Source organism: Chiloscyllium plagiosum, chromosome 2 (genome assembly GCF_004010195.1).
Source record: "Chiloscyllium plagiosum isolate BGI_BamShark_2017 chromosome 2, ASM401019v2, whole genome shotgun sequence".
NCBI lineage: Eukaryota > Metazoa > Chordata > Chondrichthyes > Orectolobiformes > Hemiscylliidae > Chiloscyllium > Chiloscyllium plagiosum.
This window is the reverse complement of record NC_057711.1, coordinates 128136677-128164205: the sequence shown is the minus strand read 5'-3', so window position 1 is coordinate 128164205 and position 27529 is coordinate 128136677. Positions and strand designations below refer to the sequence as shown.

The 27529-nt window shown below is 40.9% G+C and overlaps 1 protein-coding gene across 2 annotated transcripts in view; it reads left to right on the top strand.

Moving 5' to 3' along the window:
* The window catches only part of LOC122563838 (A disintegrin and metalloproteinase with thrombospondin motifs 19-like), a 526911-nt gene that overhangs the window by 223365 nt on the left and 276017 nt on the right, over positions 1 to 27529 (top strand). For both annotated transcript variants that reach the window (XM_043718038.1, XM_043718033.1), the window contains exon 9: positions 16641 to 16791. In XM_043718038.1, the coding sequence (XP_043573973.1) occupies positions 16641 to 16791 (151 nt within the window). The remainder of the gene's footprint in view (positions 1 to 16640; positions 16792 to 27529) is intronic.

Here is a 27529-nt window from a genome sequence, read left to right as displayed (position 1 = left end):
GATTTGGAGATGCTGGTGTTGGACTGGGGTGTACAAAGTTAAAAATCACACAACACCAGGTTATAGTCCAACAGGTTTAATTGGAAGCACACTAGCTTTCGGAGCGCCGCTCCTTCATCAGGTGGTAGTGGAGGACTCAATCCTAACACACAGAATTTATAGCAAAAATTTACAGAGAGATGTAACTGAAATTATACATTGAAAAATTGATTGTCTGTTGAGTCTTTCATCTGTTTGAATACCATGATAATTTCACTTCTTTCATGTGTAAATCCCAAAACCCTTTTTTTTAAAGTTGCATTCTCGGGTTAGCTGTTAACAATGGTGATAGCTAGACAATATGTTCTCTGTCTATGACCTGATGTTTAGATTGATTCTAATCTGAAAAGCGAGATAATGGAGTTTTAGATAAATTCATGCAGTTTTTGAGCTCAGAGTTTGACATGAATGCATGCAGTTTTTGAGAAAAGTACAATGTAACCCTGAAAGTACAAATACACCCCACAAAATACATGTGTGCATGTGGGTCTTTGTCTGTCTGTGTGTGTCCGGGTTGGGGGTTGTGAGTGAGAAAGTGTATGTGTACATGTGTAGTGAGTGTGGAGTGTCTTAAGTCTGTGATGGGGTGCATGTGAGAGTGTGGGAGTGTGTGTGTCCGTAAGGGTGTGTGTGTGTGTGTGTGTGTGCATCTGTGTATATGTGTGTCCATGTGTATAGGAGTGCCTGTGTAAGAGTGTGTGTGTGGAAGAGTATCTGTGTGTGTAAATTGCAATGGTGGTCACCTGTAGTGTGACATGAATCCAAGGCCCTGGTTGAGACCCTCCCTATGGGTACCGAACTTCGCTATCAGCCTCTGCTCGGCCACTTTTCGCTGCTGCCTGTCCTGAAGTCCGCCTTGGAGGATGGTCACCTGAAGTTCCAAGGTCGTATGCCCTTCAACACTGAAGTGTTCCCCTCCTGGAAGGGAACACTCTGTCTGTTGATTGTTGTGTGGTGCCCATTCATCCGTTGTCATAGCCTTTGCTCGGTTTCCCCAATATACCATGCCTCCGGGCATCCTTGCCTGCAACGTATAAGATAGACAACGTTGGCTTAGTCACATGAGTGCCTGCCATTTTCAAGGTGGGAGGTGTCCCCACACGAAATGGTGGTATCTATGTCCGCACTCCGACACGTCTTGCAGCGCCTACCATGACAGGCCTGTATGGAGTTGTCCTGAGAGCCGGGCAGCTTGCTATGAACAATGATCTTTTTAAGGTTTGGCGGTTGTTTAAAGGCAAGTGACAGGGTTGTATGGAGTTGTCCTGAGAGCCGGGCAGTTTGCTACGAACAATGATCTGTTTGAGGTTTGGCGATTGTTTAAAGGCAAGTAGTGGAGATGTGGGGAAGGTCTTGGTGAGGTGCTCATCCTCATTGATAATGTGTTGTAGGTCACAAAGGACATGACGTATTTTTCAGCTCCTGGGAAATACTGAACAACAAAGGGTACCCTGTCGGTTGCAGCACGTGTCTGTCTCCTGAGGAAGTCATTACGGTTCCTTGCTGTGGCACATCGGAACTGGCGGTCGATGAGTTGAACATCGTACCCCATTCTTGAGAGGGCATCCCTGAGTACTTCCAGGTGTCCGTCACGTTCCTCCTCATCTGAGCAGATCCGGTGTATGCATAGGGCTTGTCCATAGGGGATGGCTGTTTTAATATGTTTTGGGTGGAAGCTGGAGAAGTGTAGCATTGTGAGGTTGTCTGTGGGTTTGTGGTAGAGTGTGGTGCCGAGGTGTCCCATCCTTGATGGAGATGCACGTGTCCAAGAATGAGACAAATAGTCGAGACATTCGACCTCTGACCTTCAGGTGACCATCCTCCAAGGTGGACTTCGGGATAGGCAGCAGCGAAAAGTAGCTGAGCAGAGGCTGTTAGCCAAGTTCCATAACCATAGGGAGGGCCTCAGCCGGGACCTTGGGTTCATGTCACAGTACAGGTGACCACCATTGCATCACACACTCACGCTCACACCCACACACTCCCACACCCACACACCCACACACTCCCACACCCACACCCACACACACCCACACATACATACACTTTCTCACACTCACAACCCCCAACCCAGACAGACACACACACACACAGACAAACAGACAAAGACCCACATGCACACATGTATTTTGTGGGGTGAATTTGTACTTGCAAAGTTTCATTGTACTTTGCTCAAAAACTGCATGAATTCATGTAAAACTCTGTTATCTCACTTCTTAGATTAAAATCAATCTAAGCATCACGGCATAGACAGAGAACACAGGGGGCCAACACCTTCAACATATTGTCTAACTATCACCCATTGTTACAGCTAACCTGAGAATGCAACTTTAAAAAAAAAATATTTTGTGATTTACGCATGAAAGAAGTGAAATTATCATGGTATTCAAACAGATGAAAGACTCAACAGACAATCAATTTTCAATGTATAATTTCAGTTACATCTCTCTGCAAATTTTTGCTATAAATTCTGTGTTAGGATTGAGTCCTCCACTACCACCTGATGAAGGAGCGACACTCCGAAAGCTAGTGTGCTTCCAATTAAACCTGTTGGACTATAACCTGGTGTTGTGTGATTTTTACTTTGTCCTGGATAGTATCAAGCTTCTTGAGTGCTGATGGAGCTGTATTGATCCAGACAAGTGGGGAATACTCTATCTCACTTCTGACTTGTGCCTTGTAGATGGTGGGCAGGCTTTGGGGAGTCAGGAGATGTGTTATTCACTGCAGAATTCCGAGCTGATAATATACTCTTGTACTGATGGTATTCATATAGAGAGTCCCGTTGAGTTTCTAGTCAATAGTAATACCGTCGATGTTGATAGTGGGGGTTCACAGATGATAATGCTGTTGAATGTCAAGAGGTAACAGTTAGGTTCTCTTTTGTTGGAGGTGGTTATTAGTTGTCACTTATGTGGCATGAATGTTAGATGTCACTTGTCAGCACAAAAACTAGATATTGTTCAGATTTACTATGTGTGGATATCTACTACTGCAGTATTGAGGAGATGTGAATTATGCTGAACATTGTGCAAACATCAATGAACATCCCCACTTCTGACCTTTTGATGGAGGGAAGGTCATTGATAAAGCAGCTGAAGATTGTTGGGACTTGGACACTACCTTGAGGAACTCCTGCGGAGGTGTCCTGGAGCTGAGGGATTGACGGTAGACTGGTTAGCAAGGTTGGATCACATGTAATAGAGGGAGAACTAACTATTTGGTTATAGAACTGGCTCAAAGACAGAGGGTGGTGGTGGGTTGCTTTTCAGACTGGAGGCCTGTGACCAGCCATAATGTTATAATCTTCTATAATGATCGGTGCCACAAGGATCGGAGCTGGGTCCATTGCTTTTCATCATTATATATGATTTGGATATGAACATAGAAGATATGATTAGTAAGTTTGCAGATGACACCAAAATTGGAGGTGTAATGGACAGTGAAGGAGGTTACCTCAGATTACAATGGGATCTTGATCAGATGGGCCAATAGGAAGAGGAGTGGCTGACAGAGGTTAATTTAGATAAATGTGAGGTGCTGCATTTTGGAAAGGCAAATCAGGCAGGACTTAACACACTTAATGGTAAGGTCCTAGGGAGTGTTGCTAAATAAAGAGACCTTGGAGTGCAGGTTCATAGCTCCTTGAAAGTAGAGTCTCAGGTAGATAGGATAGTGAAGAAGGCGTTTAGTATGCTTTCCTTTATTGGTCAGAGTACTGAGTACAGGAGTTGGGAGGTCATGTTGCAGCTGTACAGGACATTGGTTCGGCCGCTTTTGGAATATTGCGTGCAATTCTGGTCTCCTTCCTATCGGAAAGATGTTGTGAAACTTGAAAGGGTTCAGAAAAGATTTACAAGGATGTTGCCAAGGTTGGAGGATTTGAGTTATGGGAAGAGGCTGAATGGGCTGGGGCTGTTTTCCCTGGACCATCAGAGGCTGTGGGGTGGTCTTATAGAAGTCTATAAAATTGTCAAGGGTATGGATAGGCTAAATAGACAAGGTCTTTTCCCTGGGGTGGGGAGAGTCTGAAACTAGAGGACATAGGTTTAAGGTAAGGGGAAAAATTTAAAAGGGGCCTAAGGGCAACATTTTCACACAGGGTAGTGCATGTATGGAATGAGCTGCCAGAGGAAATGGTGGAGGCTGGTACAATCACAACTTTTAAAAGGCATCTGAATGGGTATGTGAATAAGAAGGGTTTAGAGGGGTATGGGCCAAATGCTGGCAAATGGGACTGCATTTATTTAGGATATCTGGTCAGCATGGGCATGTTGGACTGAAGGGTATGTTTCTAGGCTGTACATCTCTAAGACCCTGTGACTGACCTCTCCCAACTAGAGCCATCTTCCTATATGTTGGCTGTGACTCCAACCAGTGGAGAGGATTCTCCTGATTTTCATTAATGTTTGTTTTACTCAAACTCCTTGATGCCACACTTGGTGAAATGCAGCCTCGATGTCAAAGGCTGTCACTCTGGAATTCAGCTCTTTTGTCCATGTTTGAATGAGGTTAAACAAGGCTCTAATGAAGTCAGCAGCTGAGTGGCCCGGGAGGAACCCAACTGGGCGTCACTGAGCAGGTTATTGCCAAGCAGTCCACTGATTGATGACGCTTTTATATCGTTTTACTGATGATTCACAGTAGACTAATAGGACGGTAATTGGCCGGTATGGATTTTGTGGAAAGGATATACTTGGGCACTTTTCCACATTATTAGTGTGGTGCTGGAAAAGCACAGCAGATAAGGCAGCATCCAAGGAGCAGGAAAATCAACATTTCCTGTTGAAGGGCTTTTGCCCGAAACATCAATTTTCCTGTTCCTGGGATGCAGCCTGACCTGCTGTGCTTTTCCAGCATCACTGTAACCTTGACTCTAATCTCCAACATCTGCAGTACCCACTTCTGCCCACTTTTCTACATTGTCAGGTAAATGCCAGTATTGTAGCTGTATTGGAAGAGCTTAGCTATGGATGTGCAAGTTGTGGAACACTCATTATCAGTATTATTGCTGGAATGTTGTCAGGATCTATAGCCTTTTCAATATGCAATATCTACAATTATTTCCTGATGTCACTTGGAGTGAATCGAATTGGCTAAAGACTGGTGTCTGTGATGTTGGAGACCACTGGAAGGGACCGAAATGGATCATTCACTTGGCATTTCTGACTGATGATTGTTGCAAATGCTTCAGCCTTAACTTTACTGATGTACTGGGCTCCCTTTTCTGTGAGGCTAGAGTGTTTTTTGAGTCTCCTTCTCCTGTTGTTTGTTTAATGTCCAACACTACTCAAGACAGTAGACAGTAAGTAGTCCTGTTTTGTAGCTTCACCAGGTTCATACCTCATTTTTAATTATGCCTGGTACTGCACCTGGCAAGCCCTCCTTCAGTCTTTATTGAATCATGGTTCATCGCCTGAATTAATCGTAGAATCTGTACAGTGTGGAAGCAGGCCATTCAGCACACTGTCTCTACATCAACCCTCCAACGAGCATCCCACCCAGACCCCTTCCCCTACCCTGTCCTTATAGCCCTGCGTTCACCATGGCTAATCCCCTTAGCCTGCACATCCTTGGATACTATGGGCAAATTATCATGGCCATGCCATCTAACCTGCACAACCTAGGAAAGCCATGCAGACATGGGGAGAATGTGCAAACTTCACGCAGACAGTTGCCCGAGGGTGGAATCATACCTGGGACTCTGGCACTGTGAGGCAGCAGTGCTAACCACTGAGCCACCATGCTGCCCCGAATGGTAATGGTAGAGTGGAAAACATGCCAGGCCATGAGGTTGTAGATTGCATTGGAGTATGATTCTGTTGCTGCTGATGACCCACAATGCCCAGTTTCAAATTGCTTGATCTGTTTTGAAGTCATTCCCATTGAGCAAAGTGATAGTGCCACATGACACAATAGGGTATCCTTAATGTGAAATCAGCAGAAGGGTTCCTTGGCCATATTTGTCCTATCACAATAACACTTTTTGGAGTCCAAAGTCAATGTTGAGCACTCTCAGGGCAACTCCCTGGTGACTGTGTACCAGTGTGCCACCAACACTGCTGGGTCTATCCTACCAACGAGTCAGCACGTACTCAGGCCTGGTGATGGTGTTATTTGGGACATTATGGGTAAGGGATAATTCCAATCCTGCTATTTAATGAATGATCATCTCAAAGTGCAATAAGTCTCAAAGGCATGTTATGTTTTGCAAAACTGGTGCGAAACTGGTTAAGTACTCCAACAGCAGAAACTCTGTGCTATTTCATGTTAACATTCAGACGGAAGGTGATGACAATCCACTACTTGCCATTGTGTTGATAGGCTGGAAACAAACTCTCTCCAATGGGAAGATATCGGCTTAAGAGATATGTTTAAACATGGTCAAATTATTTACACTGGGCATCACTCAGCGTACTTTGAATTGAATTGAATTAGCTTTATTCTTACCTGTTCTCAAATGGGTAGAGTGAACAGTTTGTATGTCACCACTTACAGTACCACAAAGGTACCTAGTTACAATCCTTAATTGCAGAATAGAGAAATGAAGAAATGGAAGTTACATTATACTTAAATACAGTATTACCATAGGTCAGAAAAAAACAAGAAGCGAAGTTAAAAAGACAAATATCACAGTCTCTCTCCAAGGTCTCTCTGCAGCAGACTAACGCAGGGGGCCTTCATGTGGTCTGACCGTTGGCTGACCCACTCCTGCACCGAGCCGTCAGTCACTGGCATCCCCACTCTGACCACCAGTGTCTCACCCACTGCCAACCCCAATTCAGAGGCTGGGGCCAGGTGTCTAAGGTCGAGAGGGAGGGAGAGAGGGAGAAAAAAAAGAAAAAGAAGAATGGGCGAAGCAGGGAGGTCCAGTTGGAGCATGGTACTCTGGTACCATCTTACCAGAAATAAACACACTGAGAGCATCAACTGGCCTTTTATCAAGGAAGACCAAATGATAAAATTAGGCATCACAAGGCCACAATGTACAGCCGAAGATTTACAAGGTTAGGCCAACATGTTATGCAAGTTAAAAACAGTAAGTGAGGAGCTAAATAGATTAGAAAGCAGAGTGGTGATGAAGTAGATGAAAACAGACTTATTATTGCAGCTCAAAAGCATATGAGTATGTATGGATTTCTGGAGCTTATAAGCAAACAGTTTTGAAAGGGGGATGGTGAATGATATATACCTATTGTCTGCCCGTGTAGATTTGTTTTTCAGTTTAGCAAATAGAAATGTGTTCAGTAAGATAGATTTGTCATATTTAGAATTAATATTAACTGACAAGAGTGATACATTGTTCCTTCATGCAAAGTGATATACCAATGAATCAGGTTTCTACTTGGCAGTCTGTTGCCGCTGCATTTTTTTAGGTAGCTTGCATCTTGTACTAAGTGAAATAAAAGGTGTGTGTTTTTAAGTGACGTTTGAATTAGCAGCGAAACAGTCAGAGAATCTGTTGTAAAGTTGAACTAACTCCTAGATCGACACCAATGTAATGCAAAGGTGGTCTTCTGTGGTTTAACTGTGACATACCAAAGTCATGACAGAGAGAATAAAGTATTCAGCATAAAATGCTGAGGAAGTTTTGAAAGTCAATAGACAAAAAAATTTTAGAACTTTTCATAAGGATTGATGCATACCATTCAAAATTCATCCTTGATTTGCTCAATTGAATAAATTTGCTCAATTGAATCAAATGCTCAAAGATGGAATAGATTAGGAGTGGTCTGTGAAATGTCAGGAAGCATTAGAAGAAGGTACTAAAAAATGATTCTGTTCTGACCATTGGTGATTCAGTGTGTAATGTCTTGCTACAGATGTAAGATGTGTTATCTGACATAATGAAAGATGTTGTGGAAAATGTTTTAGCTATTGTTTTATGTAATTTAACAATGTAAGATTAAAATAAAACTCAGAAAATGAGAATGGGACATTAACAATTATTTATGATGTTAATAAGTGCCAGAAATACTAGTATCATAGGAAGTTCACTTTGCTAACTGACCACCAAGCCCTGACAATCATGTTAATTCAACGTAGGACATTCTATCCCTAGCAGCAACTTGACTTTAAAGATGGACATTGATTTTGATGTCCTATGATATGATAGTCAATATTATTAGTAAGTATAATGTATGCAAATGTAGAGTTCTTTTAAGATTTCCAATGAATATTATTAATGTCCAAGCACTGAGCTACTTGTGAACAATTGAACATACAGCTCTGTCACATAAACTAGTGGAGAAACTTTCAAGGATGTGATGCTCAGTAAAGTTCTTAAGTTGTAGCATGGATGGCTGGCCTCAAAAGTGTCAGATGGTCATAGAATTAGAGAGTCATAGACTCATTCAGCATGGATACAGACTCTTTGGTTCAACTCATCCATGCTGACCACGTTTCCCAAACTAAACTGATCCCACTTGCCTGCATTTGGCCCATGTCCCTCTAAACCTTTCCTATTCATGCACCTGTCCAAATGTCTTTTAAATTTTGCACCTACCGCGTCCTGTGGCAGTTCATTCCACACACGCACCACCCTCTGTAAAAAGGTTGCCCCTCAGGTTGTCCCTTGTAAATCTCTCTCCTCTCACCTAAAAAATATATGTCATAGTTTTGAACTCCCCCACCATAAGGAAAAGCCCTTTGCTATTCACCTTATCTATACCTCTCATGATTTTATAAATCTCTACAAGTGCGTGTATGAAATGAGTTGCCAAAGGAAGTGGTGGAGTCTGGTACAATTACAACATTTAAAAGTCATATGGATGGGTATATTGATTGGGAAGGGTTTAGAAGGATAGGGCCAAGTGTTGGCAAATGGGACTAGATTAGTTTAGGAATCTGGTCGGCATGGACGAGTTGACCGATGGATCTACCTCCGTGCTGTACATCTATGACTCTAAGGTCACTATCCAGCTTCTCCTTATAACTGAAACCCTCTAGTCCCAGTAACAACCCGGCAAATCTTTCCTGAATCCTCTCTAATTTAATAATATCCTTCCTAAAGTAGGATGACCAGAAATGTACACGTACTCCAAAAGTGGCTCACCAACGTCCTGTACAATGTCAACATGACATCCCGATTCCTATACTCAATAGTCCAAGCAATGAAGGCAAGTGTGCTAAATGCCGTCTTCACCAACCTGTCTACTTACAACACAACTTTCTGTGTACCTGAGCCCCTTAGGGCCCTATGATTAACTGTATAACTCCTGCCCATTCATTATACCAAAATGCAATACCTCGCATTAATCTGATTTAAGCTCCATCTGCCACACCTCAGTCCATTGGACCAATTGATCAAAATCTCTTTGTAATCTTGGATAACCTTCTTCACTGTCCACTACACTACCACCAATTTTAGTGTCATCCATAAACTTACTAACCATGCCTCCTAAATTTGCATCTAAAATTGTTTATATAAATGGCAAACAACAGTGGACCCAGTACCAATCCCTGTAGAACACTGCTGGTCACAGGCCTCCAGACCAAAAAACAATCCTCCACCACCAATCTCCTACTCCTGCCATCAAACCAATTCTGTATCCAATTGGCAGGGTCTTCCTGAATCCGATGTGATCCAAGAAACTGTAGGATTATTTTGTATTAAGACATAAGCTGAGAGGAGATCAAGGCTATCTCCAATGGGTTTTCAGACTCATTACTCCACCAAGATTTGGAAAGTGATGCATTCTGCTTGTCTATTTGCCCTACCTTCTCCATACTTCCAATGTCACCACCGGCTCTAATAGGTGGTCTGTCCACAAGTAGGCCAGCCAAGGCCTTTGGACAGAACTTAATGCCACCCTCAAGACATGTTTGCTGGGGTGGTACATGATGAAACTGCTGAGATCCCACTTCCATCGCAACTAATTCTGTGGTGGGTACTCCTAAAGATAGTCTTCCACCCACACCCATGATGAAGCCAATTAATGACCAATAAAGACCCCCACCTTGTAACCAGCAGCATTTAATCAACAATGGAGAAAGTTTGGGTTCAGGTCCCACCTGAAAGTTGTAAGGATAATGCCATGGCTACAGGCTTTACCCACTGACACAACCTCCCTCTTTTCCTTTAAAACACTCTTTAAATCTACTCCTTTTACTAAGTTTTTGACCATCTGTTGCAATGCTGTATTTACTTTTGGACATTTCATACAAAATCAAGATATTTGAGATCTAAGATGTAAATAGGGTCCAGCAGAGAGTGAATAGAATGATCTTTGGTCTAAGGGCTGTAATTATTGGTGAATAAATTACAAAATGCGAGGACATTTTAAATTAGCAGACATCTGATAAATTTCATGGCTTTATCTATGGATTTTGGAAGGAAGAGATAAACTGACTTTCTTTATTCAGCTGTTTATCAAAATTAGTAGATCTTTAATTACAATCAAACTCTCAAGATCACGAGACCTAATGTAGATATGTCATTTCTTTTGTTGTTTGTGATAAACCTTTGTCTTTCAGCCATGTAGCAGACATGAGTAACTTGCAGTGTGAACAGGATTTCACAATAAAAATGGAGTCCGTAAACCTCTGGCAAATAGATCTTAGTAATTTGTTTAAAAGTTGGATGTTTGAAGTAACTTGGTATATATCATTTGCTCCAATTGATATATACCATGTTTAATTGGGTTACAGGTTGTGGCAAAGCATATTTAATTTGTAAGTATGAATGTGTGTATACATGTGGTATGCAATAGTTTGAATAATGTTTTGCTAGTAAAGAATTCAGCATTGATAGTTGTCAAACATATTGAGTTAAACTAAAATAATTGTCCCAAATTGGTTAGACATAGTGTTTTAAAGAACAAATGAAATTCTGTATTTAAACAAAAATCTGCTAAAGCTCATAGTTAAATTCCACTTTCGTACCTTATCTATTTTATTATTCTAGGTCAGATCAACCTTGAAGTAAGGCAGTGTAGGCTACCACTGATAATTATTGGTGTGTGGTCTAATTTCTCTTGACATTACACAAATTTCTCAATGGTCCATAAAAGTGCTTTAAAGCATTCAGTCTTAGTAGATCAGTCAAAAATAATTTTACAGATGACTGATTGACACCTCAATGGCAAAGTAATTGTGGCCAGAGTTCTATTATGTGAATAGAAGCATTAGTTTAATTGATTCATCCATCAGTTCTGCAACAGACTCACCCAGACATTTTGATTAGAACAGAAAAAAGCCGCAAAAATATTTTCTCAATTATATATTTGTTGTGTCTTTCTTCCTGTTGCAACTGTTTCTCTTAAAATGTAATTTCCATACCAGTTTTGCTTCTTTGAAAGATGGAAAATGAAAATTTGGGGTGGCACGGTGGCTCAGCGGTTAGCAATGCTGCCTCACAGCACCAGGGTCCCAGGTTCGATTCCAGCCTCAGGCGACTGTGTGGAGTTTGTACATTCTCCCCGTGTCTGCGTGGGTTTTCTCTGGGTGCTCCGGTTTCCTCCCACAGTCCAAAGATGTGCAGGTCAGGTGAATTGGCCATACTAAGTTGCCCATAGTGTTAGGTGCATCAGTCAGAGGGAAATGGGTCTGGGTGGGTTACTCTTTGGCGGGTCGGTGTGGACCTGTTGGGCCGAAGGGCCTGTTTCCACACTGTAGGGAATCTAATCTAAAAATAGATTCCAAATATATGGAGACTTCAATATGGAGGTTTTAAAGTATATGTCTCTCAGGAATCTCAAATTCAGTTATGATGTACCAGAATTTGCCATCAAAGAAAAAGTGAGATTTGACACTGCTTACTGTTACTTGTGTGTACATGATAAGTGCAATTTTACGTTACCAGCAGAAGTGTGCTCAAACGCAAATATCCAAAGATTGCAGTTTATCCTGCTCTGTCGGTAGCAATGTGGGAACAGCATTTGGCTGTTGCCTCACTATTAGAGACACCAAAACCTGCACATGCTGGAATCCAAAGTAGACAGGCAGGAGGCTGGAAGAATACAGCAAGCCAGGCAGCATCAGGAGGTGGAGGGTCAACATTTCGGGTGGAAGCCTGCTTAAATCCTGAAGAAGGATTACATCCGAAACATTGACTTCTCCACCTCCTGATGCTTCCTGGCTGACTGTGTTCTTCCAGTCTCCTGCCTATCTACGTTGCCTTACTATTGGCAGTCTGTAAATGTCATGAAGCTATTGTATTTTCAGTAGATATGACTTTATCTACATTGAATGCTTAGGGATGGCAATAAGTCATGTAAAGTGGTTTGATTTTTGCTAACTACAGACAATTAACCTCTCTGATGTCATGTATTGTCTTTTAAGTTGAAGTATGTCATTCCTTCACAGTTTGAATTTTTTCAGGAGATTTTACAACTGTCATTTTTATACTTACTTTTTTGATGTTCACTTTATTGCTCTGTATCTTGATTAATTTATATTTCTTTCCCATTACTTTGCTCTGTGTCTGATTTGACATTGGATTTGCCACTTTAATTCATTCTCCTCTTCAATTCTTCTGAAGTTTTCTTTCCAGTCCTTAAATCTAATTGCTTAAGCAGATATCCCGTTGATTGTATTGTTCATTTATTGCTATCAAATCACACTTTCAGCAGCTTTGTAGGTAAACTTCTTTTGAAATGAAGAGTGCAGAGTTAATTCTAACTATCAGTAGACACTATTAAATGTCTTGCTCTGGCAAAACTGTGCCCAGAAATGCTGAGACACATGACATTGCATGTGAAATTAAAGATTTTGTTTCTCTGTTGTGAAACTTTTCTGACCATCTTAGTATTGATGCAAGGAAGCTTGTGTTTATGTGCATACTCACTGTACTTTTTAAGAAGAAATGTGGTCCTTTAGAATGGAATATTATAAAGGTACTAATTGACAAGCAAAACATTGTGGATGCAGAAAGTCTGAAAGAAAAATAAAATGTTCTGGAAATGTTTAGATCAAACCTTACAGAAGTGCAATTCTGTGAGGCAAGTTTCTGAATGAATTAAACTCCAAGTTTGGATCCACTTTCATTTGGAATAATATGAGGCAGAGTAATTCAGTGGGGAGGAATGTTCACATTAAGGCAGATCTTGAACTGTAGATGTTAGACCAGGATCTGAGATCAAACAAATGGAAGACTTCTGTCATCACATTCTTCCATCTGATGCCTGTGACTCATTGACTCATCTGCAAATTGTCATGCTGCATCTCTCACCAGATTTGCTGCTGCTATCATCTCCAAACCATCTCTATCACCTCACCATCTGCCGGAGAAATCACTGCTCATGCCACTACAGCAATTTGTTCCCACCCCCTATGTCGCTTCTCTATGGTTCATTCCTCCTTCATGGCATGTCATGGCACACCATCTCCAACCCAAGAAAAACAGAAGGCTAAAGATACAAGCAGAAAACAAATTAAAAAAACAAAAAGAAAAACCATCAGGAAAAACAAAGAAACAGAAGAGTCAAGAAACAAAGAAGGGACCAGGAAGTGGGAATTGGAAGAGAGAAGCCATAACACAATTATAAGTTGGAGAGTCTATCTGCAAACTAACTGAAACCAGTAATATCTGACATGGATACAGAAGGACAGGAAGGGCATGATGCATTAGTTTGTGAACCATTCTGTATCCGCCATCTATCTCACTTCTAGGCTGGAGTAACTTTGTCCATGTACTTCTCTTCTTCAGCTCCTCTTCTTTTACATTTTTCATTCCACCCTTTGATCTTCTTTTTGTGCTCCTTTACACTTTTCAGGAGGCTCTCAATGAACTTGGGCTTTTTATTTGCATTGACAACAACTTTGTGCAGCTTTCCAACTTCTTCTCCCAAAAGAGAAAATGCTGGAAAATCTCAGCAGGTCTGGCAGTATCTGTAAGGAGAAAAAAGAGCTGACGTTTCGAGTCTAACTGACCCTTTGTCAAAGCTTTGACAAAGGGTCAGTTAGACTCGAAACGTCAGCTCTTTTCTCTCCTTACAGATACTGCCAGACTTGCTGAGATTTTCCAGCATTTTCTCTTTTGGTTTCAGATTCCAGCATCCATAGTAATTTGCTTTTTTCCAACTTCTTCTGCCTGACATGCCCCTCAAAACTTACTCTCTTTCTTTCTTAAAACGCATTTTATTGTCTCTGGAACCTATTAATGTTAACCAGCTTCATAGCCTTGTTCCAAAACTTATTGTAAACATTGTGATCTTCTGTGTAAAGCTTTTCACTTGATTTTCCTTCCTTACTCATAGTTTGCCCATTTTAGATATTTATCCACTAATGTTTGAATCTTAGTCTCAAAGTGTATAATTTGCATTTCTCAACTTTGCCAATCCCTTTATTAATCCGAAAAATTTATTATATTACCATAATTTGTCAACTGAGTTTATTGCGAAACCAGATGAGTTCTGTATCTGAGATGGTTCCTGGACAGCACTGCTAAAGATGTACATACTTATCAGCAAAATCTTTATCTTTAGGTTGATTTTAACTGTCCCTTTAGATGGAAATTCCGACATTAGCTTAGCATTTTCAAAAACCGTATACTTCTACAATTATTTTTGTACTGTTGATTAATTTTGCAAAATGAAATTAGAAGTTCATGTAATTTTTGCAAAACAGCTATTGCAATCTGAATGGTAATTCAAACTCTACACTGAAAGCAAACTTAAAGGTCCACTTACATTACAGATTGAACTCCACTCATTAGGAAACAAGTAAGGTTAGCAGTTGACTTGAATTATTCAAAGCAGCATTTTGAATTTAACTATGAGAATCTAGAGAAGTGTCAGAGCCCACAGCTATGTTGGTCAAACATATTGTGCACAATGGCACATCGTAAAGATCAGTGTATAAGGTGATATTTGAAGCCTCAAAATAGTTCTTCCCAGTTGAGTTTAGAAGTGTAGACCAATTTGTGTATGGATGGTTTCCATTTTGAAAGATCATCAACATCTAATACAAAAAAAGAGAACATAAGATCAGGAGTAGGCCATTCAGCCCTTCAAGCCTGTTCTGCCATTCAATGTGATCATAGCTGACCTGTGGTCTAACTTCATATACCTGCCTTTGGCCCATATCCTTTGATATCTTATCAAAGGTTTTCCTGTCTCTGATTTAAAATTAATGCAGATCCAGCAAACACTGCTGTTTGTGGCAGAGAGCTCCAAACCTCTATTACCTTTTGTGTGTAAAGGTGCTCCCTAACATCTCCCCAAACGGTCTGGCCCTAATTCACAGACTATGCCCCTAGTTCTAGAATCTCCAGCCAGTGGAAATAGTTTATCTTTATCTGCCCTTTTTTTCCTGTTAATATTGTGAAGTCTTTGATTAGATCACCCATAACCTTCTGAATTCTAGAGTAAACCTCTCACACTTCATACTCTTTCCACATTATTTAAGCCTTGAAGTCTAGGTGTCAGCCTTGTAAGCCTACATGAACTCCCTCCAAAGCCAATCTCTCCTTCCTAAGGTGTGGTGCCCTGAACTGCTCACAGTGCTCCAGGTGTGGTGTAACCAGGTTATGAAGGCTTTTACCCAAAACGTCGATTTTCCTGCTCCTCGGATACAGCACCACTCTAATCTTGAGCCTGTAACCAGGGTTCTGTATAACTGCAGCAGAATTTCTGCATCTTTGTATTCCAATCCTCCAGACATAAACACCTACATTCCATGAGCTTTCTTGATTGCTTTCTTTATCTGTTTGTGACATTTGAAAGATGTATACATCTAAACCCCCAAGTCTCTATGGGCATCCTCTGTATTTAACTTCATACCATCTAGAAAATACCTTGATCTATACTTTTTCAGTCAAAGATGGATAACCTCACACTGCCTTACAGTAACCTCTGTCTGCCACAATATTACCCATTCCCTTAGTCTATCCATATCTCTTTGTAATTTTATGTGATCTACAATATTGCCCACAATAAGTGTCTTAAACTCACACATCTTCAAAATACAGCCCATATCAACTGCTTGACTTCTTGCACCCAGTTATAAAGTATAGATGAGTAAAGCATGTATTTGTGGTGTGAAAAACAGAGGTTGACTCCTAATGCAAGAAGAACTTGATGAATGAAAAGGTGTATTGACTTAAAATCTGAATATGCAAGAGGTGATGTTTGGAACTGGCAAAATGGGGTTGCCTTTCATACTACATCAAGGTACGCTCCCCAGGTTTCTCAGTACTGTAATGGCCTTTTTGTGTTCCTGAAAGTGTGTAGTTTTTATGTTAAAATCTTACCTATTAGGTCAGTTGTTTTTTGCTGTATTTGTTTCAGTAACTCACCATTTAGAAGTCTTTGTCTTCCTTAATTATTACAAGGTTCTGAAAATTGATTCATGCTGGTTTAAATATATTAATGGTTAAATGGACCAATCCTGGGTTCCCTTATGACTGTCAGAAGCAGGGTAAGGGTATTGTAGATCCAATTCGAAAAATCCGCTCCTTTCATTTCCAGTTGGCAAATGGCTGACCAGTATCTATAAACTTTGTTTCCATGTTTTGTTGTTATTAGGCCCCAGTGTTATAGAATTGTTGGGTTGAAATCAAAACATCCCATTGCAAGTTTCTCTACATTTAGAAAAACTGGAACATGATGAAATTAACAGCATTTGTTGGCTATAACTTATGAATTTGCATGTATTGACAGGTCAAAGGTCAGTAATTGTTTACTGCACACAGATCCTCAAAGCCTCAATTCAGTGATGTTGTCATCCAAGTTGCCAGGCATGATCTACACAGCAGATGAACAATGTCAGATTCTCTTCGGCCCTACAGCTTCTTTCTGCAAAGAGATGCAGGTAATGTTTGGTTTGTTGCACATGTACAAAGTTCTGTCTATGCCTAATCTTCTGTGTTTCATCCATTGTCTTATGTAAAACAGGCAGCCAGCATTGCTTGAATCAGTGAATTAGATAAAGTTGTGTTGGGTCCAAAATCATTGTATTATTAATTACACATTATTGGAGGATATAAAAAATGGCACCCAGACAGCAGATGCAGTTCAGTGTGAACAAATGTGAAGCCCATTTTGGGAAAAGAACAACAAATGAGAATGTGTTCTGAATAGTAAGGTTCTTAACAGATGAAAATAAAGCAAGACTAAAAGGTGTAGGTTAATTTTAATTCTTAAGGGTGAAAATTAGGCTTCTGGGAGCTACAATCCCCTACCCAATCCCCTAGAGTTTGAAGCTGCATTAGCAACTCACAATGCTAAGATCCATCCACAGATGGAAAAATGGTATAGAGACAAGTTGATGGGAGAATCAGGAGGGGTTAGACTGTCACCAGGTCCCAATGGAATGGTATTTACCAAGTAAGAGAGAAAAGGAAGCTCATGAACAATTTGCTCTCACTATCCTTTGGGATCACAAGATTTCCACAAGAAGGTAATATTTTTCAACCTGTCTCTGTCTCTTCAGTGTTTCTATTGTTTCGTGTCAATGCAAAGAGGTATTGGCTTTGCATCAAAATTAAACTAATTCAAATGACAATATCTGAAATATGATTGATGAAACATCTACAAGGAGAAAGAACTTATACTTATAGAGCATTCCATCCTAAGAATCAAGTATTTTGAATACACTTTTGAAAAATAAAATGGTGTAGGGAATTAGAAAAGCTAAATTGTGAACAACAAACTTTACCAAGAAGAACAAAATAAAAGACAAAATACACTATTATAATTAATAGATAAATGTCCAAGAAACTGGAAGAATCCCCTATTCTTCTTCAAGTTCTATGAAATATATAACATCTGCATAAGAGGGCAGGCTAAATCTCAGTTTCACAACTGAGCTGAGCAACAGGAATTCTGACAGTACAAAATGAGTTGGGTTGTTAACTGTGTTGTGTTTTATGTAGGTAGTAGCCTTTAACTGAAGATTAAATTGAGCTATGTATGGAAACAAAATGAAACTGGTTGTTGAGTCGGGGGATGTATGTCTGTAACATGTATCATTGTAATGTTTTTAAAATGAATCAAGATTGTTTTTAGTTCTGTCCTTCACTCCCTGGCTTTGTGGAGCAAAACATGGGCATGGTGCTTGAACCAATGACTTTATGACACAGGAAGCAACACAGATAATATGCTATAACTGCTTTAGGTTTCACTATTAATGAGTGCAGTAATGATGAAAATATCAAATCACTTGTTAACTATCTTGTTATTTTTGGCGATCTGTCTGTAGCTCAGGCAATGACACTGTTGCCTTTGAGTCAGGTGGCTACATGTTCAAGACCCATGGTGTCCACAGGAGAGCATTGTTGCTTGTGCAGACAAGCCAGTTTTGGACTCTCTGTGGATTAAAGGGGACTGTTAGGATCAAAGCAGGCATCCAGGTGTAAAGCTATCAACTGCAGAAAAAAAATGATGCTTAATATGAAAGGAAGTCAAGAAGAATGATCAACCAGCAAAGTGGTGACCCCATTTAAAATGGTAAAAACCAATAAGAGGGAGCAACACTTCTTTTGTAATTTGTTAACATTTGCTTGTAAGGGAATCTAGCTGTTACTAAAATAGAAATAGTTTGTTTTTACATAATGCATCCTTGGGTTATTTGTAACTTTCAGAATTTAAGTATATTAAGCTGAAGAACTTATTAAAGCATTTTGCTGTGTATGTGTATGCATTTAAGCAAAATAAGCTTTATAGTAATTGAGTATAATATTCAATCAGTTATTTAAATATTAGCAAAGATGTGCTTTATACTTTACATCTTTTAAAAGTTATGAGAGAGCTGAGGAAATTGGAGATGCATTGGAGGTGATCTTTCAGGAATCACTGCAGTCAGGGAGGGTGCCATAGGACTGGAAAGTGGTGAATGTAATGTTTAAAAAGGGAGGGAGACAGAAGACAGGAAACTATAGGCCAGTTAGCTTAGTCATTGGTAAACCTTTAGGATCTATTATTATGGATAAAATTGTAGAGTCCTTGGAACTGGTAAAACAGGGCAGAATCAACACAGCTTTGTCAAGGGTAGATCATGCCTGACAAATCAGACAAAGGAGAGCCTGTGGACGTGATCTATTTGGATTTCCAGATTTGACAAGCTGCTGCACTGGAGGCTGCCAAATAAGATTAAAGCCTGTGGTGTTAGGGGAAAGGTACTGGCATGGGTAGAAGATTGGCTGATGACAGAAGGCAGAGAGTAAGGATAAAGGAGTCTTTTTCAGGATGGCAGCTGGTGACTAGTTGAGTTCTGCATGGATCGTGTTGGAACCACAACTATTCATGTTATACATTAATGATCTGAACGAAGTAATTGAGGGCATTGTTGCCAAGTTTGAAATGATACAAAAATAGGTGGAGGGACAGGGAGTGTTGAAGAAGTGGGGAGACTGCAGAAGGACTTCGATGGGCTAGGACAATGGGCAAAGAAGAGGCCGATGGAATACACTAGGAGAACATGTGAGGTTGTGCACTTCGGTAGGAAAAATAGAGATATTGAGTATTTTATAAATGGGGAAGGGCTTCAGGACTTTGAAGCACAAGGGGACTTGGGAGTCTGATTCAGGATTCTTTTAAGGTTAACATTCAGGTTCAGTTGGCAGTTAGGAAGGCAAATGCAATGTTGCCATTCATTTCAAGAGGGCGCGAATACAAGAGTAGGCTGTACTGCTGAGGCTGTGTAAGGCTCTGATCAGACTGCATTTGGAATATTGAGTGTAGTTTTGGCCCCAGTATCTCAGGAAGGATGTGTTTGTGTTGGAAGGGTGTTCCAGAGGTTTGCAAGAATGCTCCTGGGGGTGAAGAGCTTGTCATGTGAGTAGTGGTGTAGGACTCTGGGATTGTACCCGAAGGAACTTAGATGGATGAGGGGGGATCTCAATACTGGGAGAAAGTGAGGACTGCAGATGCTGGAGATCAGAGCGGAAAGATGTGTTGCTGGAAAAGCGCAGCAGGTCAGGCAGCATCCAAGGAGCAGGAGAATTGAAGTTTCGGGCATAAGCCCTTCTTCAGGAATGAGGAAGGTGTGCCAAGCAGGCTAAGATAGAGAGGAGGGACTTGGGGGAGGGGCGTTGGGAATGCGATAGGTGGAAGGAAGTTAAGGTGAGGGTGATAGGCCGGAGAGGGGGTGGGGGAGGAGAGATCGGGAAGAAGATTGCAGGTCAAGAAGGCGGTGCTGAGTCCGAGGATTGGTACTGAGAAAAGGTGGGGGGAGGGGAAATGAGAAAGCTGGAGAAATCTGCATTCATCCCTTGTGGTTAGAGGGTTCCTAGGTGGAAGATCTCATTACTGAGAGGCCGGGATGGAGTGGACATGGAGAAGATGTTTCCACTCGTAGGAGAGACTAGGACCCAAGGGCACAGCTTCAGAATGAAGGGATGAACCTTTAGAACTGAGACAAGAAGGAATTTCTACAGCCAGAGCGTGGTGACTCTATGGAACTTACTGCCATAGAGGGCTGTGAAGGGCAAGTCATTGAGTATGTTTAAGACAGAGATAGCTAGATTCTTCATTCGTAAAGGGATCAGGAATTACAGAGAGAAGGCATCAGAATGCGGTTGAAAAATAAATCAACCACGATCAAATGGTAGAGTAGGCTCAATGGACTGAATGGTCAAATTCTCTCCTATATCTTATAGATTTTTTAGTGAAAATATTGACAGAACATTTGAAATAAAAAGAACAAAACAGAGATACAGGAAAACCACATATTTGTGTACATGTGAAGGAAAAGGGATTCACCTGAAATATGAGCATCTCCGTGCAATAGCATCTGTTCTGAGGAAGGGCAACTGGACCAGAAACATTCATTCTGCTTTCTGTCCAGATGCTGCCCAATCTTCTGAAGTTTTCCCAGCAATTTCTGTTTTTGTTTCTGATTTCCAGCTTCCACAGTTAGTTGCTTTATTTTGATGCTTTTTTTTTCACACTTTAAAGCTGACTGCTGTCGTTTTGCTCTCCAGTTTTGCATTCTGAGTACAAAAGAATAAAAGAGAAGTTCAGCACAGGAACAGGCCCTTCGGCCCTCCAAGCTTGTGCCGATCAACATGCCCTAACTAAATTAAAAAACAAACCTTCTGGCCTTATTCGGTCTGTATCCCTCTATTCCCTCCCTATTCATGTAACCATCCAGGTGCCTCTTAAATGTCACCAGTGTACATGCTTCCACCACCGCTTCTGGCAGTGTGTTCCAGGCTCCTCCCACTCTCTGCACGATGGCCTTCCCTCGCACATCTCCCTTAAACTTTCCCCCCTCACCTTGAACCTGTGCCCCCTTGACATTGAAACTTCAATCCTGGAGAAAAGCCTCTGACTACCCACACTATCTATGCCTCTCATTATTTTGTAGACTTTTATCAGGTCTCTTCTCAGCTGTTGTCTTTCCAGTGAAAACAATCCTAGTTTTTTTTAACCTCTCCTCATAGCCAATGCCTTCGAGACCAGGCAACATCCCTGGTGAACTTTCTCTGCACTCTCTCTCCAAAGCTTCCACGTCCAAAACTGCACACAATATTCCAAATGCAGCTTAAACCAAGGGTTTTCTATCACTGCAACATGGTTTGCTGACTCTTGTACTCCATACCCCATCGATGAGGACAAGCACGCCATTTGCCTTCTTAATTGTATGTTCTTTTTATAGATGGTATATGATAAGAATTCCATTCTTAGCTTGATCCTAACAATGGGAAAATGCTACAGTATGTTCTGAACTTAGATTTGGCTCAGTCCTTTTGAGAAAAATAAACCTGATCTCTTTGTGAGGTAATGAAAGGGAGGTTGCACTTCACAGATGAATGAAGTGTGACTGATAGTTACGTTAATTTTCAAAGGCAGTTGATTTGAGCTCTTACAAAAGGATTATCGGAACAGCTTTAGCCCCCTGAGATCAAAGGTGAAATTTCAAATTGGTAGAGAGCAATCTTGACAGTAGAAAGCAACAAATAATTTTGAATTCAAACAACAAACTGAGTAGCAGTGACTAGTGGGTCTCCTATCTTTAAAGTGGGAACATAACAAATGTTTTGCTGGAAGAATATTTTAAGTTTCATTTAACAAATGAAGTGTTGAAAATCTGTGCACATGAGAAAATTGTCAAAAGAACTTTAAGAGGTCCAGTGCTTGAGCACATGTTCATATCGGGAAGGCAATGCTCTAATGGTGTAAACCATTAATCCAGAAACACAGTTACTGTTCTGTGATTCAAACCTTAACATGGTAGATGGTGGAATTTGAATTCAATTAAAAAATATATGGAATTACGAATCTAAAGATGACCATGAAACCAATGTGGTTGACTCTCAATGTTCTTCAAGGAAGGAAATCTACCATCCTTGCCTGGCTAACATGTGACTCCAGACCGACAGCAATGTGGTTGAATTCAACTGCCCTCTGAGCAGTTAAGAATGGGCAATAAATGTTGGTCTAGCCAGCCCTCCCATATCCGGTGAATGAATTTTAAACATTCAGTTAAGTGTGTTGCTACTCATAAGTAAACTATCGTAGTGATTGCAGCAAAAGAACAAGTTGACTGTAACAAAATTGGAAATTTCTAAAGAAATTCTGCAGGTCTGGCAGCATCTATAACTGGAAAGCAAAGTTAACATTTCAAGTTCGGTGACATTTCTTCAGAAGTTGAATGTAATATCTGACAAATCATTGAAAGAGGCTCAATGAAGAATAGAGAAGGAAACACTGTCTATAATGGGACATTTTAAATCTGTCAATCACCCCAAAGTTGGAAAAGTGGCAAAATAATTGAGCATGATGGAAATAGACTACAAGCTAGCTGAATGAGCAAGCAAGTGGCAGATCAAATGTAATGCAAGGAGCCATGAATTGATGAACTTTGATACAAGAAGGAAAAAGAGATAATATCGACTTAATGGCATAATTCTAACAAGTTTGCAGGGACATGGAGATCTGCAGGTATATGCACATCAGTCTTTGAAGGTGTCAGGAAAGTAAATTGTGAAAAGGACACAGTGTTTCCATGGTGACTTAGACAGGTTAAGTGACTGAGCAAAAATGAGGTAAATGGAGTAGAATGTGAGATATTGTGAACTCAGCAACTTTGGAGGGGAAAATAGAAAAGCCGTGTGTTATTCAAAGCTGTGCAGGGAGCTGTGTTGTACATGAATGTTGAAAAATTAGTATGCAGGAAGAGCAAATGATTAGGGTAAATGTAGTGTCCTCTTTTATTGCAAAGGGAATGGAATATAAAAGTAGGGAACTTTGCTGCAATTGCATTGCATGTTGGTGAAATCACCTCTAGAGTACTGTGTAGAATCTCGGTTTCCTTACTTGAGGAACATAGAACATGACAGCGCAGTACAGGCCCTTCGGCCCTCGATGTTGCGCCGACTTGTGGAACCAATTCTGAAGCCTATCAATCCTCCACTACTGTATTTTCATCCTTATATTTATCCAATGACCATTTAAGTGCCCTTAAATTTGGTGAGTCTACTACTGTTGCTTTTATTGGTAGAGGGATTGAGTTTTGGAGTATGGTCTTATGAGGAAAGGCTGAGGGACTTGAAGCTGTTTTCGTTAGAAAGAAGAAGGTTGAGAGGTGACATAATTGAGACATATAAGATAATCAGAGTGTTAGATAGGGTGGGCAGTGAGAGCCATTCCACACCCCTACTACTCTCTGAGTAAAGAAACTACATCTGACATCTGTCCTATATCTATGTCCCCTCATACTAGCCATCACTATCCAAGGAAAAAGGCTCTCACTGCTCACCCTATCTAATCGTCTGGTTATCTTATGTCTCAATTACGTCACCCTTCAACCTTCTTCTTTCTAACGAAAACAGCTTCAAGTTCCTCAGCCTTTCCTCATAAGACCTTCCCTCCATACCAGGCAACATCCTAGTACTGTAAATCTCCTCTGAACACTTTCCAAAGCTTCCACATCCTTCCTATAATGCTGTGACCAGAACTCTACACAATACTCCAAATGTGACCGCACCAAAGTTTTGTACAGCTGCAGCATGACCTCATGGCTCCGAAACTCAATCCCTCTACCAATAAAAGCTAACACAACATATGCCTTCATAACAACCCTATCAACCTGCGTGGCAACTTTCAGGGATCTATGTACATGGAAACCATGATCTCTCTGCTCATCTAATCTACCAAGAGTCTTACCATTAGCCCAGCACTCTGTATTCCTGTTACTCATTCCAAAATGAATTACCTCACACTTTTCCGCATTCAACTCCATTTGCCACCTCTCAGCCCAGTTCTGCAGCTTTTCTATGTCCCTCTGTAACCTGCAACATCCTTCAGCACTATCCACAACTCCACCGACCTTAGTGTCATCCGCAATTTTACTAACCCATCCTTCTACACCCTCATCCAGGTAATTTATAACCATGACAAACAGATCCTTGCGGTATGATGACATGTTTGCAATAGAGGCAGGTCAGAGGTTCCAAGACTTCTATCGTTTGGAATTTTAGAGAAATAGAAAGTGATCTTATTGAAGTGTGTCAGATTCTGAGGGAAATTGATAAATTGGATACAGAGAGAACATTTCCTTTTGTGGAAGAGATTAGAACAAATGACTCATTTTTAGATGTAAGGGCTCTCCCATTTAAGATGGTGAAAGGGAGAAATGTTTTTTTCAGAGAGTGGTTGGTCAATGGAACTGTCTTCCTCAGCTAGTAGCAGAGACAAGAGCCCAGGTTTTTGTTCCCAGGTCAGGTGGTGCAGCAGCAGGGGAAATCCTGTCCCTAAAGAATTATGGCAATTCCCCGCTTGGGTCTAGAGGGCTGTGCTGGATTCGAACTCAGACCAAGACACCATGACAGGGTAGATTAGGGTTAAGGTTAGGGTCAGGGTTAGAGTGGAGTGGGCTGTAAGTTTGTGAGGTGAGCTGAACAAGAAGCTCTCTTGGGCACTCTGGTGCTGTCTCAAAGTTCAATAATAAACATTAAAACACAAGACATTGTTCCTGCTCTTACTCTCCATTCTCCATCCATGTTCTATGCACATTCTCATTGCTGCCACAGTAAAGGGTCTCCTAATCCCTCTGCCAAACTGCCCATCATTCCATCCCCCATGGTCCGTATAGTCCTATGCTACTAATGCCCAAGTACAACTTGCATCTTCCATCATACGAGGAGAATGTGAGGACTGCAGATGCTGGAGATCAGGGATGTAGGCAGGTGCTGAGGAGGGAGATGTGGCTGTGGTAGCAAGTCTGTTTCGGGGCATGGCTGAAGATCTTCATGGCACAGGAGATGACCTGGGGGTTTCAGTGAGAGAGAAACTCATTGAGATCCTTGTGGAGAGAGGAGGAGAACTTCTTCAAGACTATAATGACTATGAAGGGCTGATGAAGGGCTTATGCCTGAAACTTCGACTCTCCTAATCCTCAGATGCTGCCTGACCTGCTGTGTTTTCTCAGGCCACATTTTTTGACTCTGGCCATCATCCATCATACCACCAATTTAAAAGTCAGCAAATCATTGGAATATAGACCTGTTCCAAATCATAACCCTTCACTCAGCACGTTTTGCTCTTCCCTCCCCATGCCAGCACAACCACCTGAAAATTCCTTTCCAAATCACAGCCTGTCTTGGAAATACATCACCACTACATCAGTGTTTCTGGATCACAATCTGGGAACTCTGTCCCTAAGGGTCCCTACACCAACTGGACTGCAGCAGTTCAAGAAGGCAGCTCACCACGACATTCTCCAGGTTAGCTAGGAATGGGCAAGAAATGCTGGTGATGTCCACATCACATGATTGAACAAAAGTAGTTATCTACCATGGTCAGAGCTCAGGAAGCATGCTGACAGAGCATAAAGTTGTGTGTCTTTTGATGATGTCTCTAATTGGGAAAATACTCTCTGATTTTAATAAGAAAGCATTAAATACTTTGGATTTCCTTAAACTCTTCCTTTAGGAAACAAAGTGCTTAATCCATTCTGTTAAAGAAAATTTGGAAGAAAACTGAAAGACAGTATAAGATCGGGGTAAAATTCTAAAAGGGGTAGAGGAGCAGAGGGACCTGAGTGGACGTGTGTAAATATCATTGAAGATGGTAGGACATAGAGAGAGCAGTTAATAAAACATACAGTATTGTCGGTTTTATTAATAGGAGCATCGAGTACAAAAGCAAGATGATTTGAACTTGAGCAATATACTTGTTAGACCTCAGCTGGAGAATTGTGTATAGTTTTAAGCACCATATTATATGAAAGATGTGGGTGCATTGGAGGAAGAGTGCAGAAACAATTTACAAGAATGAGAAACTTCAGTGATGAGGATCAATTGAAGAAGTTGGGACTGTTGTCCTTGGAGAGAAGAAGGCTGAGAGGAAATCAGAGAGAGGATTTCAATTTTATGAGCAGGCAAAATAAAGTAGTTATCGAGAAGCTGTTATTGCTCATTAATTAACAAGAGGGCACAGGTTTACAATGATGTGCAAGCAAACCAAGGATGATGTGAGAAAAACACTTTCTCAAACACAAGTAGTTAACATATGGAATGCACTGACTGGAAATGTGGTGGAGCAAGGTTCAACTGAGGCATTCACGAGGACAATGGATGATTTTTTTAGATAGACATAATGTGCAGGGATATGGAGAAAAGGCAGGAGATTGGCACTGGGTAATAGCACTATTGATGGGCTGAATAACCTCCTTCTGCACTGTAACAAACCCGCGATTGCCATTGTGTAAGAAATTGAAGTTGTCACTCAAAATGCTCACTTATTTGGTATCTCATTGTGGTGATAATAGTTTGGGAAATCAGCCATACAGTGCAAATCCTGTGTTCACATGTAAACTGAAATGTCTAGCATTGCTTTTGGTTTCTTTACTTCACACAAGTTGTGGATAATTCCTTGGTATCTTTGGCAGTCCAAAGCTGAATGCCAGAGATTCCTTTACATCAAAGCAGCACATAACCCAATGTGACATCAAGGAGCCTGAACTAATCTGGAGTCAGTGAGATTCAGGGGAAACCTGTATATTGGCTGGAATCTTACCTAGCACAAAGGAAGATGGCTGTGATTGTTGGAGGTCAATGATCTCAGCCCTGAGCCCTCACTGTAGAAATTTCTCAGAGTAGTGTCTTCAGCTAGTTCATCAGTGACCTTCCTTTTATCATTCTTTTCTCCAATTTACTCTCCTGTTCTTCTGAAAGTGTTTGTTTCTTTGCTGGCAATGCTGGGCTCCCTCAATATCGTGTTGGTCCAAGTTGCCACAATTTACTTGCAGCCTTTGACAGTGAGTAAACTCATAAACCTTAAGATAATCACATTTATATATTTTTGCCTATTTTCACCTAAAATCAAAATGTGAACTTGCTATGGGGGTGACTGAATATATTGAAACACTGGTTATTTTCTTCACACTCTAATTATTGTGTGCAGTTTTGGTCGCCATACTATAGGAAGGATGAGGAGGCATTGGAACGGGTGCAGAGGAGGTTTACCAGGATGTTGTCTGGTATGGTAGGACGATTGTATGAGGAAAGGCTGAGGCACTTGGGGTTGTTTTCATTGGAGAAAAGAAGGTTTAGAGGTGACTTGATAGAGGTGTACAAGATGATTAGGGGTGTAGATAGGGTTGA